General features: G+C 48.2%; 1 protein-coding gene across 1 annotated transcript in view; it reads left to right on the top strand.

The window, feature by feature from the left end:
• Nucleotides 1-7416: 7416 nt before the first annotated feature.
• ELP3 (elongator acetyltransferase complex subunit 3) overlaps nt 7417-18102 on the top strand; it is a 131669-nt gene continuing 120983 nt past the window's right edge. The window contains exons 1-6 of the mRNA XM_009563769.2: nt 7417-7529; nt 8956-9055; nt 10413-10551; nt 11698-11768; nt 15314-15377; nt 17882-17950. Of these exons, the coding sequence (XP_009562064.1) occupies nt 7511-7529; nt 8956-9055; nt 10413-10551; nt 11698-11768; nt 15314-15377; nt 17882-17950 (462 nt within the window). The 5' untranslated portion in view covers nt 7417-7510. The remainder of the gene's footprint in view (nt 7530-8955; nt 9056-10412; nt 10552-11697; nt 11769-15313; nt 15378-17881; nt 17951-18102) is intronic.

The raw sequence follows: 18102 nt of genomic DNA, 5'->3' as shown, positions 1-18102 counted from the left end.
GCAGATCTTGAGTCTGTTCCAAAAGTGCTAGTTCGTCCCAGTTGGGCTGCTTACTACTCAAGCAGGAGCCAGTCCTCCAAAGCAGCGGAACAGACCCTGGCCCAGAGCTCCCACTGGAACACCGGGACATGATTAACACCTGTTTGAGGTCCAGTGCCAAAGCCATGTGAATGAGGAAAGAAAAATTTCACAAGGACAAAGGAAGACTTCACAAAGACTGGTGGATGAGAATCTCAACATGACCAGCAACGTGCAATTGCAGCCCAGAAATCCAACAGTGTCCTGGGCTGCATCCAAAGCAGTGGGACCAGCAGGGCCATGGGGGTGATTCTGCCCCTCTGCTCTGCTTTCATGAGACCTCACCCGCAGTCCTATGTCCAGTTCTGGAGTCCTCAGCACAAGAAGGACATGGATATATTTCAGTGGCTCCAGACAAGAGCATGAAAATGGTCCAAGGGCTGGAGCACCTACCATCCGAGGACAGGCTGAGAGAGTTGGTCTTGTTCAGCCTGCAGAAGAGAAGGCTCCAGGGAGACTTTCAAGCAGACTTTCAGTACTGAAAGGGGCTTCAGGAAAGCTGAGGAGGGGCCCTTGATCAGAGAGTTCAGGGATAGGATAAGGGGGAATGGTTTGAAGCTGAAAGAGGAGAGATTGAGATGAGATCTTAGGCAGAACTGTTTTCCTGTGAGGGTGGTGAGGCCCTGGCCCAGGTTGCACAGAGAAGTGGTGGCTGCCACATCCCTGGAGGTGTTCAAAGCCGGGTTGGATGGGTCTTTGAACAACCTGATCTATGGGAAGTGTCCCTGCCCATGGCAGAGGGTTGGAACTGGATGGGCTTTAAAGTTCCTTCCAGCCCAAACCGTTCTGTGGTTCTACATGTGATTCTGTGAAAGACCAGGTCTCCATGTCCATATGCTGCTACATCCCTTGTGGAGATTGTCAATATTCATATTTACTGTGCAGAGGGAAGGAAATGGTGCTGGCAGTATAATTCTGTAGGCGAAGTAGAAGGCAGTCATTCCGGATGGTGGGAATCCAGATGACAGTGATTTGCGGCATCAGAATGTTCTCTTGAACATATGGCTAAAGACGTCACATCCTGCACTTGCGAGATCCACCTGTTTGTCACGACTGTCGTCTCGGAATTGAGTGCTGGCATGGACTTCATGTGGGTTTGACTCACCAGTATTCAATAGCAGAACAAGAGATCTGAGATCAGAAGCGACAGTGGGTTCAGGCCAAAGCCCACGAACTCTGCCAGGTTCTGGAGAGCTGCCAGGAGAAGCTGGTATGGTTGGGTTGGAATTGGAGCATTCTGCACATTACAGGACAAAGCAGTCAACTCCAAGGAGACAACAGCTGAGAAAGCAGCTGAACTGTGAATGCCTTCCAAAAATAAGGAGGCAGGCTGACATGATCAGAAAACAACTTCATGCCATTTCATTCAAGGGTTGGCTTGGGCTGCTATTCGTGATGAGCTCACCTCTCGATGTACCCCACACATCCTGAAGGTCGCAATGTCTACAGCAGACTGGGAAGTACTGGATGTCTTTCTGAAGCACACAACATTTGTGCTTACTTTGGTGAAAGTCCTACTAGTTAATAAGTGGCCCATCCACACAAGGACTGCAGTTTGTGGCCCCTGATGGTTTTTAAGACAGGGTGAGAGTGTTGACCTTGTTCAGCCTGGAGAAAAGAAGGCTCCATGGAGACTTTAGAGTGGCCTTCCAGTACTGAAAGGGGCTCCAGGAAAGCTGAGGAGGGGCTCTTGATCAGAGAGTGCAGGGATAAGATGAGGGGGAACAGTTTGAAGCTGCAAGAGGGGAGATTGAAATTAGACATAGGAAGAAATGTTTTCTGGTGAGGGTGGGGAGGCTATGGCCCAGATTGCCCAGAGAAGTGGTGGCTGCTCCATTCCTGGAGATGTTCAAGGCCAGGTTGGATGAAGCTTTGAGCAACTTGATCCAGTCGGAGGTGTCCCTGCCCATGGCAGGGGTGTGGAACTGGATGGGCTTTAAGGTCCCTTCCAATCCAAACTATTCAGTGGTTCTATGAGTAGTGGTTCTATGAGCACAAGAAGGGTAGTAGATAAAGTAGGTTGCATGAACAAAGGTAAAGAGGCCTCTTATAAGATACTGTTAGGATTTTCAAAGAGAACATTGGAGTAGAGTGAGGGGAGCTTCTACAGTGCAGTCACCATCTAGTTATTATTGATGCCCCCATCCGGAAGGGAGGTGACAGAGCCCATGGAGACGGCCAGCATCCCTTTGGATCTCCCTAGCATCTGGCATTTTTAGCAGGAGCATAGGCTAATGCCCCCAAGGAGCACCCAAGGTAGAAATGAGCGGGCACAAATCCTTGTGTGGGAGATGAAAGGAAGGATCCAAACATAGATGAAGGATGACACGTAGGGGAAAGCACTGGAATGCATAAGATGAGGCCCATGGAAAACATGGGAAGACTGCTTTGTGTGGGAAGCAGTAGAGAAAAGCATCCCAGTCGTAAAAGCCAAGAGAGGAAAGCATCGAGGTTAGGCTACAGGTTTACACTGCCAGTTACTTCCAAAGCAATACAAGGTTTTTGTAAAACAGGACCCTCATCCTGAAGCCAGATTGTCTGGATGGAGCCTTAGGAAGGTTTGACGCTGGACTGGGGCCAAGTCCTGAAGAGCTTGGCGTAGGCTCTGGGCCTTGGCAGAGTCCTTGGTTGTTCCAGTCAATCAAGGGAATTCCACTGGTCTGGCAGCAGTGTTGTGGCCTCCCAGGAATGTGGCACTTGGCTGTGACGGCTGCCATCCAGGAGGCACTGGGAATGGGAAGAAGGGGTTTCTGCAGTCTCTGAACTTCTATGAACTGACCTGCAACTGTTGAGGTGCAGTTTAGCGTTGTCCACAAGGATGTGGGGATGGAGTAAGGGGAGCTCCAGCAGCTAATGGTCCTGCAGTCCCGCAGCAATCATTAGCTCCTAGTGACTGCTAATGATTCTATATGGATAGAGGATAGCGGTGCACACAGGGATGTGTGTGTCCTGTCTGAGCTCTGCTGCAGTCACCATCTTCTACATGGCTAGACTGTGCTAGGGAAAGCAGAGACACAAGGCTTCTACAAACACCTCTGCTGGAGTATAAAAACTACCAAGGTAAATCTCCCTGAGGGACTGCATTTGGATTTGGGGTGATTTGCAATATATTTTTTTTGTATCAGAGAGAGACAAATGCTATCTTAATTCCTTCAGTGACCTCTCCTGGACCTTTGAGATCTCTGCCAGGCTTTTCCAAAGGAAAGCTTCCCAACTTCAGACAGTGCTCCAGCTGTGCTTCTCCAGGCTATTTACACACTGTGTGAAAGGTGGGCAGGGAAACTAAAGATGTTTTGACTGATTATTATTTTTTCTATAATGAGATGATGAATAGAAAACATCCTTTCATTCAGTCCAGATTTGTAAAGGTGTTTGAGGTATTAAATGCCACCAAAATGCCAAGGATTGGCTGAGTCCCTAAACAGGGTTAGAATCCGAATTCTTGGACTAAATTCACAACTGAAGGTAGATTTAGATGAGAAACTACAAACAAATGTTTTCCTGTGAGGGTGGTGAGGCCCTGGCCCAGGTTGCCCAGAGAAATCATGGCTGGAGATGTTCAAGGCCAGGCTGGATGAGGCTTTAAGCAACCTTGACAGGCTTGAGTTTGGCTTTTTCAGCCTGGAGAAGAGAAGGCTCAGAGGCGATCTTATAGTAACCTTCCAGTACCTGAAGGGGACCTCCAAGAAAGCTGGAGAGGGACTATTCATAAAGGCTTCTAGTGATAGGATGAGGGGGAACAGGTATAAACTGGAGAGGGGCAGATTTAGACTAGACATAGGAAGAATTTCTTCACCATGAGAGTGGTGAGACAGTGGAACAGGTTGCCAAGGGAAGTGGTGGCTGTCCCATCCCTGGAGGTGTTCAAGGCCAGGCTGATGGGGCCTTGGGCAGCCTGATCCAGTGGGATGTCCCTACCCATGGCAGGGGGTTGGAACTAGATGATCTTTAAGGTCCCTTCCAACCCAAACTACTCTATGATTCTATAATTCTATGATTCTAACCTGATCCAGCGGGAGGTGTTCCTGCCCATGACAGGGGGATTGGAACTGGCTGTGTTTTGAGGTTCTTTCCCACTCAAACAATTCTATGATTCCATGTTTATTATAGTCCTCTTTTGTCCAGCATCACCACTGTTTGACACACACCTATGCACACCTTGGTGTAACTCCTACCGATCATGTTATTAGAATAAAAACCTGTGCACATACCTCACACTTTACAGCCATTTCTGAGTTCACAAAAGGGGTTAGAATCTGAAACAGAGCGAAAAGATACAGAGATACAGGCTCCATCGCCCACCTCTGCCATGGAGCAGCTGGCTGGCCTCAGGTGAGCCACAGCGCCTTCTGTGCCCCAGGCTGCTGATCTGCAGATGGTTGCACCCACGTTTACACCCAGCTTCCAGAAAGGATGATAAGAAACTACTAAACAAGTACAGAGGAAGGCTGTTGTGCCTTCACCCTTCCTTGTAGATGCGCATTTCCTTGCACTGCTTGGTATTCCCACATCCTGCACAACTCTCATTAGCCACGGCCTTTGATGAAAGATCTGAAAGTACCTTTTAAACCCCAGAGGCCAATGAATCAGCATCGCCACATCTGAATTCCACCAGTACAAGCAAGATCAGAATGTGAGCCCTAGGCTACAGCCCTGCTCAGATGTGGGGAACAAAACCAAACACGCCAGCCACCCTCTTACCCAAGCTTTACCATCCATTTCTGCCCAAAACTCCACCTGCATTTCCCTGGTGTTCCTTGCCGGGAGCAATGTCAGAGCTTGGCAGTTTGTAGCCAAAATGAAGTTTTCCTAATTATTGCTCTTCTGAAATCTTGGAAAGAAGATTATGTGTAACCAAAGTTGATGGGCATCGCAGGTGGTTGGATTAAAACTGAGAATTTCTGGAAACATCCAACTTGTATGGCAAGATGGAAGATGAGCAAATGTAAGCTGTTGCCAGGGAAGTGAGATCATTCAGAGAGCAAAGTCTCAGCAGCAACGCTGGGTTTATAATAGGTTAGAGGACAGCTACTGAAGAGTGGAGATACCTCACAGCAAAGGGAAAGCAGCTAACGATAGCAGCTAAACATGAGATTGTTTGTCGTAGGTGGATGAAGCTCATAATGGATGGAGAGCTTATCTCAGCTCACATAAGGAAGGGCTGAGGAGGTGAAGAGGCAGAAACACAGTGCGTAGGTTTGTGTTTAGGGGGTGTAGATTAAGGGGAGGGAATGGGGTATGGGAATCAGTTTGATATCAGTTGCCTCATCCCTTCTGGCGTGCTCTTAGAATAGAATCATGGAATCATAGAATGTTTGGGTTGGAAGGGATCTGGTTTAGTAGTGGACAGGTATGGTTACTCGATGATCTCAAAGGTCTTTTCCAACCAAATGATTCCATGGTTCTCTGTCATTGATGCAGGTATCACATAGCTCTGGTCCCAGCACAGACCCCTGGGGGACCCTGCTTGTTGCTGATCTCTGCATATCGAGCTATCGACCACTGCCCTGTGGGTGCGGCTATCCAACCAATCCATAAATATCGGGCAATGCTGAGGCCTCCAGCTTCCCGTAGGGTGCAGTGAGCAGGGATGGGCAGGCAGGGATCCCTGCAGAGTCACGGCACACATGTGGGGGGTTCTCCATGGGACCAGCCACCCCAACCCATGGCAGCACTGATGGTTTTGTCTGCTCCTTGCCCCCAACTCTATCCCCCCGTGCCCCTAGTGGTGGCTCTGCGGACCTGATACCAAAAATGCCATCAAATAAACTCCCTAAGGACTCATTTTATCAGGCCTGCGCACCACGAGGGAGAGATCTCCATCCATCGTGTGCAGCGAGACAAGAGCTGGGACACAATATGTTTCCCACTGCCACAAAGATGTATAAATATTCCCAGAAACCTTATGAACATTCCACGACTTTCCAGGCACTCGTTTTAATGTTACTATGAACTTCGCAGCAGTCAAAGCTCTGCTAATTTGGAGCTTTGGAGCCAGCTCTGCCTGACTTTGCCTTTGAGATGGGGAAGGGCTGCAAACACAGGTGGTTACAGGAGAAGCCACGTCTGCTCAGCACATATTGCACGGAACATGAAGCGTTGTCATCCCCAAACAATAAAGCAGTGGCTGCAAAACCCCTGTTTGGGAGAAAACACGCGACCAGAGGGACATTCTCTGTAACTCTGAAAGAAGACAGGTACTTGGATGAACTTTACTTCAGCTTAAATCAAAAATCATAGAATCGCTAGGTTTGAAAAGACCTTGGAGATCATCATGTCCAACCGTACCTGTCCACTACTAAATCATACCCCTAAGCACTTCATCTACCCACCTCTTAACTATCTCCAAGGATGGTGACATAGCCACCTCCTCCTGTTCCCGTGCCTGATAACACTTTCGGGTGAAGAAATTTTTCCTAATGTACAATTTGATCCTCCCCTGGTGCAACTTGAGGCCATTCCATACAAAGGAATATAACCAACCTTTCCGCTCTGTGCTCAGAGACTCTTTTGCTCCATGGGCTTTAGTTGTAGTTGCAGCTCAAGCCTTACACTGACCATCAGAATCCACTTCTTGCAATAGCAGCTGCTTCTTGAATCAGTCTGATGTTGTATTTGAGATGGGGAAAGGCTACAGAGGTGGTCACCGGAGAAGCCACGTCTGCTCAGCACAGATCGCACTGGACATAAGGCGTTGTTACCCCTGAAGAACGAGCACTTAAATCACAAATATTCCACTTTCTTTAACAGCAGCTGCTTCCTCGATCAGTCTGACCTCGCATTTGAGATGGGAAAAGGCTGCAAACAGACGTGGTTACAGGAGGAGCCACGTCTGCTCAGCACAGTTTGCACTGAACACAAGGTGTTGTCACCCTCAAAGAATGAGCAGTGGCTGGAAAAAACCCTGCTTGGGAGAAAACGTGCGACCAGAGGGACATTCTGTGTAACTCTCAAACAAATCCATTTCCTTGGAGGAACTTTACTTTAGCTTAAATCACAAATATTCTACTTAACTGCAACAGCAGCTGCATCTTGGCTGACATCCCCACCCCCGTGGCCCTGCGGCGCCCCCGAGCGGCCGCTCTGCTGTCTGACACCGCCCCACATGTGCCTATGGACTCGCAGCGCCCCATTGTGCGCATGCGCCGCGCAGAACTTCCACCTATGTGCTCCGCTGGCTCCGCAGCGCCCCCTTGTGCGCATGCGCTACGCGGCACCGCCCCATTTGCGCCAGTGGCCTCGCGGCGCCCCGTAGTGCGCATGCGTCTTGCGGCATCACCAAGTGGTTCGCTGACCCCGCGGCGCCCCTTTTGCGCATGCGCAGTACGGCATCGTCCCCCGCCTCCCCGCCGTCGCTTTCCGGCCGCGCTCCGGTTTTACGACGGTGTCGCTTGGCGGCAGGAGGTGCTGGGCTGGTCGGCGAGCAGCCAGCATGAGGCAGAAGAGGAAAGGTGCTGCGGGCAGTGGGCACAGATGAGCTGCCTCCTCTGGTCCCCGGGATTGGCTGCCTCCCCCGGCGCCGGGGATGGTGGGGGAGGAAGCAGAAGGGGCTGTGGGATGAGGATTTGTCCTATTTCTCCAGCCCCCTGGGCTGTGGGGCAGGGCCTTGCTGTCTCCCCTGGCTCTGGGAATGGTGGTGGGGAGGGAGCAGAAGAGGCTGTGAGACGGGGGTTTGCTCTCTTTCTCCAGTCCTTGGTGTGTGAGGGCTGTGGGGCAGGGTCTTAATGCCTGCCCCGGCTCTGGGAATGGTTGGGAGAAGGAGCAGAAAGGGCTCCGGGACGGGTTTTTGCTCTCTTTCTTCAGCCCCTGGGGTGTGGTGGCTATGGGGTAGGGTGTTGCTGGCTCCCCTGGCTGGGAATGGTGGCTATCTCCTGCATTGCAAAGGAAAAACAAAGCTAGGGCAGAAACTTTCTAGTGGGAGGTGTCCCTGCCCGTGGCAGGGGGTTGGAACTAGAAGGGTTCCCTTCCAGGACTGGAATGGTCCCTTCCAACCAAAACCATTCTATGAAAGGGCGTGGTGTGGTAAAGAGGATGGAAGGCAGTACGGGACTAGCAGTGGTGTGGTCTGTGCCTCCTGGTGAGTTATCGGGCAAGTTTGCTGCGTGTATTTTAGTGTCCCCGTACTTGCTGGTGTAGATGGAACTGCAGGAGGTGAAATAAATGTACGTGGTTGATAGGAAGTGGGAGTGGATCTCTCAGTAGCAATGCCTCTCTTATTCCAAAGGTGATATGGACGAAATATAAGTGATGCATACAGTATATAGAGTGCACATCCTTGCTGCAGTGTGGTGTGGGTCTGTGAGGGGCAGCGAGGAAGCTGTAGGCACTGATGCAGTGTCTGGTGCAGTGTAAGTGCGCTGGGATGGTGGAGGGTTTGCAGAGCTGGCTGCCTTGCTTGGCTTGCCCCAGCATCCTTCTTGTAACACTTTCTGTCCCTTGACGCATATGCTGGTACCATTAGAGCAGTCTGCTTGTTGTCTTTAACTTCCAGTGACTTAATTTCTGCCTGTTGTGCAATTTTTTCTGCCATAAGAATCGTAGAATCATGGAATGGTTTGGGTGAGAAGGGACCTTAAAACCCATCTAGTTCCAACCCCTTGCCATTGGCAGGGACGCCTCCCACTGGATCAGGTTGTTCAAAGCCCTATCCAACATAAGAATGTGGAATTTGTCCTAGAAGTAAAAAAAATCCAGCGACACGAGGTGATGATGCTCATTTGTTCGGGGAATGCTGCTCATCAAGAGGGATACGCAGCAGCAAATCCCCTCTGCAGGCAACAATTGTAGTAAACACTAAAAGCAAACTGCAGAGCAGGTGCCTCGGTTGCTACAAGCAGTGAGGAAGCACTGGCGTGACTTGTTTTTTTCTTGTTTCAGGAGACCTCAGCCATGCTGAGCTGATGATGATGACGATAGCTGACATCATAAAGCAATTGATTGAAGCACACGAGCAGGGAAAAGATGTGAATCTGAACAAGTAAGTCATTCTGGAATGACATTGAAAAGCTGGTCCACCAGTAAAGAATAGGTTCTCTAAGCTCCCTTGTGTTCAAGCTTTACTATAAAGGGTTTTTTAAAGTCAGTTTTGTCAGGGAAGGGAGAATTTGAGTTAGAGATAAAGTTAAAACCCAGGGTTTTTTAGCAATGTGTTTTAAATTAAATTGTTGTTTACAGAAAGTTCTTCCTTCATGTGGGTGGAATGAAAATACGTGAATTTGTTGTAATTACATACTTTTTGCCGATGCTGGAAACAACTGACTTGAATGTCTGAGAACTGAATTCAGCCAGAGTCTGGGTCTGTTGGGGTTTGTTGCGTGGAAGACCTATGAAAAGAATTAAGTCACTGGAAACTGATAAGTTGGAGTCTGTGTTTCACAGTGTTTTAATAAAAACATATACAGCTGTGCAGTGCTGATGGATGAGAAGCTCAACATGAGACCACAATGTGTGCCTGCAGTCCAGAAAGACAATTGTGTCCTTGACTGCATCCAAAGCAATGGGACCAGCAGGCCAGGGAGGAGATTCTGCCCCTCTGCTCTGCTCTTGTGAGATCCCACCTGGAGTCCTGTGTCCAGTCTGGAGTCCTCAGTAAAGGAAGAACATGGATCTGTTGGAGCAAATTCGAAAGAGGCCACGAAGCTGATCTGAGGGCTGGAGCACCTCTGCTGTGAGAACAGGCTGAAAGAGTTGAGGTTCTTCAGACTGGAGAAGAGAAGGCTCCAGGGAGTCCTTAGAGTAGCCTGCCAGTACTGAAAAGGGCTCCAGGAAAGGTGGTGAGGGGCTCTTGGTCAGAGAGTGCAGGGATGGGACTAGGGGAAATGGTTTTGAGCTGAAAGAGGAGAGATTGAGATGAGATCTTAAAAGAAATGTTTTCCTGTGAGCGTGGTGAGTCCCTGTCCCAGGTTGCCCAGAGAAGTGGTAGCTGCCCCATCCCTGGAGGTGTTCAAGACTAGGTTGGATGGGGCTTTGATTAACTTGATCCAGTGGGAGGTGTCCCTGCGCGTGGCAGAGAGTTGCAACTGGATGATCTTTAAGGTCTCTTCCAACCCAAACCATTCTGTGATTTGTATTTAAAGGAAAAATGTACAGAAACTGAAAACATTGGCAGTTGTTGCAAGTCAACTTTATTTGGACTTTATTTTCTGTATCTTAGCATGCAGTGCTGCTGTTGTGAGGAATTACTGTGGGCTTTTTAAATGAGTTCCCTGGAAAGGCAAACTGGGAGAACCTACCTGGAAGTCCGTGTAACTGAACAGTAATACAGCACCCTTGCTGTGGAATGTGTGTGTGCACGTCAGAGTGGAGTTGTTAATTTGAGATCTTTTTGCTTTCAGACTGAAAACCAAGACATCAGCAAAGTATGGGCTCTCAGCGCAGCCACGTCTGGTTGACATCATCGCTGCTGTTCCTCCGCAGTACCGCAAGGCGCTGGTACCGAAGCTGAAGGCCAAGCCAATAAGAACTGCCAGTGGGGTGAGCATGCACATCATTCTTTTCCATCCACCACCAACCTGCCCTGTTGTCATCCATAAATTGTGTTTAATTGTTCCGAAGACCAGGGTATTGGTATCCGTATCCAGAAGCTTTGATACGGACGCACTGGCTGCACTGACAGCCTCTAGATTGCCTTTTCCGTGATGTTGTGTCCACAGAGCTGTTGGTTTCAAATCCTTTGGGAGAAGAGAAAGAGGAGCTAAGAGGTTTTCATTCAGACTGGCATGTCTTGCTTTTTAGTTACTGTAGAAACAGCACAGCTTAATCATAGAATCATTAAGGCTGCAAGAGACATCTAGAATGAAATTCAACCATCACCCCAACCCCACCGTGCCTACTAAACCATGTCCCCAGGTGCCACGACCACATGGTTTTTGAACCCCTCCAGGGATGGGGAATCCACCACTGCCCTGGGCAGCCTCTGTTGGGGTTTCACCACTGTTTCAGTGAAGAAATTGTTCCTAATACCCAATCTAAACTTCCCTTGGAGCAACTTCAGGCCATTTCTTCTCATCATATCCATTGTTTCTTGGGAGAAGAGACTAGCACGCACCTCATTGCAGTCGCCTTTCAGGCAGCCTCCAGTAGATCCTCCCAGTGAACCAGGGTAAATGTTAGTGTTTACCCTTGAAAGGTAGTTCTGGCTGAAAGCAGGGATAGAGATGTAGCTAGCATTTGTGTGTTTTTTAAGTTTCCCTGCTCTTTGTATAGCATGCCTAGACTCATCCAAAAAAACTAAACTAGAAACCAAAATCACAGGAAGACCTCTTTACTCGCTTCAGCTCCCAGAAAGGAGGTTGTAGTGAGGTGAGTGCTGCTCTCTTTTCCCAAGTAACAAGTGATAGTATGGCAAGAAATAGCCTCAAGTTGCTCCAGGAGAGGTTTAGATTGGATATTAGGAACAATTTCTTTCCTGAAAGAGTGATGGAGCCCTGACGGAGGCTGCCCAGGGCAGTGGTGGAGTCCCCGTCCGTGGAAGGGTTAAGAAAATGTGTGGCTGTGGCACTTGGGGACATGGTTTAGTTGGCACGGTGGGGTTGGGCTGATATTTCGACTGCATGAGCTTAGAGGTCTGTTTCAACCTCTATGATTCTAATTTTTCCTCTCTAACTTTGCTTCTTACAGATCGCTGTTGTGGCCGTGATGTGTAAACCACACAGGTGTCCACACATTAACTTCACAGGCAACATATGTGTGTAAGTATGACAGCTTTGATGACCCAAGAGGACTGTTTTCCACTATTTCTGTATAAATCCAACACCACAGTGGCATTGTGTTTGGGACAGGCTTCCACAGAGGTGCAGTTTGCTGATAAGTGCACACTGCATTTTAAAAAGTCTGCTTTTTTTCAGTGTTTCTTCAAGAACAACTTTTTATTTCACATGGGCCGAATCATGCTGACCTTTGGTAGATACAGGCTCTCGTGTATGATAATGAGGAGTGTGTACTAACGCTGAAATGATAGAATCATGGAATGCTTTAGGTTGGAAGGGACCTAGAAGCCCGTCCAGTTCCAATCCCCTGCCATGGGCAGGGACAGCTCCCACTGGATCGTGTTGCTCAAAGCCTCATCCAGCCTGGCCTTGAACACCTGCAGGGATGGGGGAGCCACAACTTCTCTGTTATATTAATGTGAGTTGTATTGGGGTGTGCTGTGCACGTGGCTGGGTCTTTAAGCAGGTTGGAGACTGCTGATACAGAAAGGAAACAAAGTTCGATTTGTAAAGTCTGAACAGTGTTGAGCTGTGAACCCCTGGAGGAGGTGCAGGTGCTGCCTGCAGAGACGTGCTGGGAGTGCAGCCTGGTTCTGCCTGGCTCTGAAGTGAAACGAGAGCACAGATGGAAGGGGAGGCATACAGCTGCCAAGAGTTACTTGAAGAGTGAAACCAAGCTGGATTTCCCTTGAGGTGTGTTACCTCTTGTCTTCAAAGTCTATGCAGCTGAAATCTTGTCTGGTTTTGGGTTTTTTCCTAACCATATGTGTTGGGGCTTGGCTTTTTTAATGTTTTTGTCGCAGACATGGGCAGTGGGAGTGAGGGCACCCTTGGCAGGTTTGCCAGTGACACCAAGCTGTGTCGCACTGTCGACACATTGGAGAGAATGGATGGCATCCAGGGGGTACTGGAGAGGTGGGGCTGTGGAGTCTCACGAAGCTGAACATAGCCAAGTGCGTGGTCCTGCACCTGGGTTGGGGCAATCCCAAGCACAAATCCAGGCTGGGAGGAGAATGGATTGGGACCAGCCCTGAGAAGGACTTGGGTTGCTGGGGGATGAGAAGCTTAACATGAGCTATGGGCACTTGCAACCCAGAAAGCCAAACTGTGTCCTGGGCTGCATCTAAAGCAATGGGACCTGCAGGGCCAGGGAGGGGATTCTGCCCCTCTCCTTCAGGTTCATTTTCTGGTTATCGTTGGGTCGCGCTTTTCAGCATGGAGTTAGCCAAGACAATTTTACCAGCCGTTCTACCATACTGAAATCCCATCAGTGCTCCAGTAGATGTTAGAGTTTAGGGTCTGTTAGTGTTTATGTTCAGAGTTTTAAATCTCAGCCATGAGTTTGCTCTGGTGATATCCCACCTGGAGTCCTGCATTGAGTTCTGGAGCCCTCAGCACAGAAAGGACATGGATCTATTGGAGCGAATCCAGAGGAGGCCATGGAGATGATCTGAGGGCTGGAGCACCTCCTGTATGAGAATAGGCTGAGAGAGTTGGGCTTCTTCAGTCTGGAGAAGAGAAGGCTGCAGGGAGACCTTAGAACAGCCTTCCAGTACTGAAAAGGGCTTCAGGAAAGGTGGAGAGAGGCTCTTGGTCAGGGAGTGCAGGAATAGGACTTGGGGAAATGAAGCTGAAAGAGGGGAGATTGAGATGAGATATTGGGAAGAAATCTTTTTCTGCAAGGACGGTGAGTCCCTGGCCCAGGCTGCCAGAGAAGTGGCCAGGCTGCCCCATCCCTGGAGGTGTTCAAGGCCAGATTGGATAGGGCTTTGAGCAACCTAATCCAGTGGGAGGTGTCCCTCCCTATGGCTGGGGTTTGGAACTGGCTGGGCCTTGAGGTCTCTTCCAACCCAAACTATTCCATGATCAGGCTATTTCACTACCAGCTGTCTAATGCAGAGTGAGCCTGCTCTTTTGTTGTTTCTGCACAAGGAGCTATTCTGTTTGAGATATCACAGGTAATTATGTGTATGAAATGTCTTCATTTGGTTTCCACAACTTTTGCCAGTAAATTAACTTGGCCATGGTAATTTGGTAGTTAATTTTATAGCGGTGACGGATGACTTGGGTTGAGTTTGTAGGGCAAGAGTTGAGGAAACTCATCAATTATACTGTGAATCAAATGTGTCTGATTATAGAGATGACATTACCTTAATCTGGGCATTTGAGAGCTGCGCCGTAAGTAACAGCGCACCAACTGCTCTGTCACCGTGTCCACTGAGGCGCTCAACAGCTGCTGCTGGCACTGATAGGGCTGCCAACCCTCCTGTTTCTGGTCACCTTTGCCCACAGAATGAATGGTCATGAATCCCAGAGGACTCAAAAGAAAGTAAGAACCCTTCAGAATAAATTATAAGACTTTTAATGACTCTGCTGTGAACCATTCCTCTCCTGGCTTGCTTTCGTGCTGTGATTGCTTCTCTTGCTGTGTCACAGAATAAGAGTTTAAAGCAAGCCTCTGGATGCAGAAACTGTGATTTCATACCAAGCTGCTGTAGAACTATCCAGAGTAGACGGACTGTGTTCTTTTGAAATAGCCTTAGCATGCTGTATTCGTTAACTAGAATTAGAATTACAGATTCGTTAAGGTTGGAAAAGACCTCCAAGATCGTAGAGTCCAACCATCAGCAACATAGCATGTTCCCAAGTTCAGGAAAGAAACATGAACGTTCTTTCTCACCATTGAAGCGTTTAAATTCTGTGAATTTTGGAGAAAGAAGTATAAATTCTTTAACAGGATGGTGTCTCTATTTTATGTCTTCCTATGCCAAACAAAAGTCATATTTTAAAACAGACGAGACTGTTTTTGATGGAATAGAGGAAAATATTTAAGTTGTTTATGATTGTAAAATTAGTTGTTAAAATCCAGTAATCTGTGCATGACTATTAGTCCAAAACTATATGGCAGCTCACTAAAATAATGCCCTGTTCCAGAAAAGTGTTCACAGTACATTAAGCTTCTGGTAAGTCTTATGTAGGTGGTTTGTGGGATGTAGTCATTTAACAGGTTGGAATTGGGTTTTTTTGACATCTCATTCTCATTAAAATTAACTGAAACAAGTGTTTTGCACTGTGTTCTTAGAGTTTGTGAACATAAAGGCGCTCAGCTCCTCTCAGTGTTAGTGGACATCACAGAACCACTGTCTTCAGCGTGTGTGGTTGGCTCTGTGCCAATGTTTCTGTCAGGTGGTGCAGAAACACAGAGATCCATCCATTCATTCATCTCGTGCTCTGGGCTGTCCACCCGGGACCCAGCTTTAGCCTGTGTTGCAGCATTAAGGTGCCGTAGCACTTGAGTTGATAATAAAGCCTTCCTTTTGTGGCTTTTTTTTTGCCTATGTGAGAGCTCTGGGAGATGGCATGGTGCTCTGGTCAGGCGGTGTCGAAGTTGTGTTCTGTAGTGCTGATGATAGACGGAGTCGTTAGAGCAGTGCTCAGCCCGCCCCCTCTCCTGTGTCCATACCTCAGATAAAGTCATTGCAACTGCATACATTTGATGCCTGCTTTCTGTCTTTTCATGTTTGTAGATACTGCCCAGGTGGACCGGATTCTGATTTTGAATATTCCACGCAGTCCTACACTGGATATGAGGTACATTGGAAGGCTGTAACAAATTGCTTATGCTCACTGTGAACTTGGCCCAGGCTCCTCCTGACTTCTACAGATCATGTTGCAAGAATGAAAAACAAAAGCAGACTTCATGAACTTCAAGATCTAAAGCAACTCAACTACAATGCTGGAAGTTCTTCTGTGTTATCATAGCAGTTGTTTCTTTCTCACACCTTGTTGCTGTAAGGCCTTGTTGCTTGAGACCTTAGAGCAGCCTCCCAGTACTGAAAGGGGCTCCGTGAAAGCTGGGGAGGGGCTCCTGATCAGGGAGTGCAGGGATAGGATAAGGGGGAGCAGTTTTAAGCCGCAGGAGGGAAGATTGAGATGAGATGTTAGGAAGACATATTTTCCTGTGAGGATGGGGAGGCCCAGCGGAGTCGTGGCTGTTCCATCCCTGGAGGTGTTGAAAGCCAGGTTGGATGGGGCAACCTGATCCAGTGGAAGGTGTCCCTGGAAGGGGGCTTGGAACTGGATGGGCTTTGAGGTTTCTTCCAACCCAAACCATTCTGTGGTTCTGTGTGTACCATGCTGTAGAGCCAGAGCGAGCAGCCGCTGATTGTGAGCAGGGCGAATGCAGCATCATGCCTGTTTCCACATGGGCAAGCCATGGGATACAGCTGTTAGCCTGTATCTCCAGCTGCAGAAAGCAATGAGTGAGTGAGAGCAGATGGAGGTGACATTGCTGTCTCGTCTGGGACACTGCTGCCTGCAGTTTGTTGAGCTGAATGCAAGCTGTGATTCTTGCAGCAGTTATCAGTCTGCATCAAAATTTGCCCAGCTAAACAGTCCCGCAGGAAGACTTGTAGCTCACTTGTAGCTTGATATGAGGGAACCGTATGGAGAAGACAGAGCCAGACTTCTTCCAGAGCCGCCCAGGAAGAGATGAAGAGGCAACATGAGTTACAATGTTGTGAACTGTGTCTTAATGTAAAAAGAATTTTTAACATGGTGATTGTCAAACATTTGAGTAGCGATGAGAGTTTGAGGTCTCTATGCTTAAAGGTGGTCAGATATTAACTGGACATGGCCCTGAGCATCCTGCCCTAACTGGGCCTGCTTTCAGTTCTGTCCAACCTGCACGACCCTGTGGATGGACAAGGGCCAAACTTTGTGAAAAAAAACTATTATTTAGCTGAAATTCCATCTATGCCCTTGTACATCTGTGTCTGCAGTGATATGTTGCTAAATGTAACACATATAACCAAAATAGCGCTTTCGTGTTGTCTGCTGGAGGTTTAACTGAAGAAGATCTTGTTGCGACTGAATTAGTCTGACTGCTTTTCACAAAACAGCTCACAGGTATTATACAGATACAAGGGAGTAAAATGAGGTTAAATACAGTTGGGCTTAATTTTGTAAACAGTGATACAGCATCCTTCTAGTGTGGATTTTCTCTTATCTCTTTTTCAGTGGCTTGAAACTTGTCCCATTAGTGCAAAGTAGGAAGATCACAGAATGGTTTGGGTTGGAAGGGACTTTAAAGCCCATGCAGTTCCAACACCCTGCCATGGGCCTGGACACCTCTCACTGGATCAGGTTGCTCAAAGCCCCTTCCAACCTGGCCTTCAACACCTCTAGGACATCCATGACTTCTCTGGCAACCTCGGCCTCCCCACCCTCACCGGAAGAAAACATTTCTCCCTAAGATCTCATCTCAATCTTCCCTCATTCAGCCTAAAGCCGTTCCCCCTCTTCCTATCCCTGCCCTCCCTGATCAAGAGGATCTCCCCAGCTTTCCTGGAGCCCCTTTCAGTACTGGGAGGCTGCTCTAAGATCTCCCAACAGCCTTCTCTTCTCCAGCCTGAACAACTCCAACTCTAAGCCTGTCCTCATAGCAGAGGTGCTCCAGTCCTTGGATCATCTTTATGGCCTCTTGTGGACTCATTCCAACAGTTCCATATTCTTCTTATGTTGGGGATTCCAGAACTGGATGCAGGGGTGGGGGGGTCTCACTAGAGTGGACTAGAGGGCCAGAATCCCCTCCTTGGCCCTGCTGGTCCCACTGCTTTGGATGCAGCCCAGGATATGGTTGGCCACCTGGGCTGTGAGCACACATTGCTGGCTCATCAATTATCACATCATCAGCTGGTAGTATAAAAACTAAGTTATTAGGCATTTCAGTTGGAAGAATGTATTCAGAATAAGAATATTTGAAGTTTAGATTGAGTTCTGGAAGACACCCCTTGGGTAGTTGTGTGAATGAAGGAAAACTGAAATGAAGAGTAAAGGGATCCTTTGTCCGTCTTGCCATAATGGCATAAAAAATTGGCAAGTTGTGTTGTTCTGTTTATGTAATGTTACCATGTAAGGATAAAATGTGTTAAGGAGCCAAATTTACAGTTGGAAAGACTCTCAGGTTGTGAGTTTGAAGGGCCCATTAGGATCTGAAGACTCTCCTACTTACGAGTTAAAAGTTGTCTTCTTCTACATTGCGTTTTGTTTGAAAAACCAACAATTTATTAAATTAATCTCCTTGTATTTTTCAGCCGACCTCCATGAGGGCCATCCGGGCCAGGTATGACCCCTATCTCCAGACAAGGCACAGAGTAGAACAGGTAAATGTTTACAGTGGAAGGGGAATCTCTTGTCATTGTGATTACCAGGATGAAAATACATTCAATTGCCTGAACTGGCAGGTTGTGATCAGCAGCAGGACGTGCAGCTGCAGCCAGGCTCTAGGGATACAACCAAACTGTTGGTATTGGGG

The sequence above is a fragment of the Cuculus canorus genome, chromosome 3 (assembly GCF_017976375.1).
Source record: "Cuculus canorus isolate bCucCan1 chromosome 3, bCucCan1.pri, whole genome shotgun sequence".
Lineage (NCBI taxonomy): Eukaryota > Metazoa > Chordata > Aves > Cuculiformes > Cuculidae > Cuculus > Cuculus canorus.
Note: the sequence above shows the minus strand (reverse complement) of the source record. Positions and strands in the feature narration are given on the sequence as shown.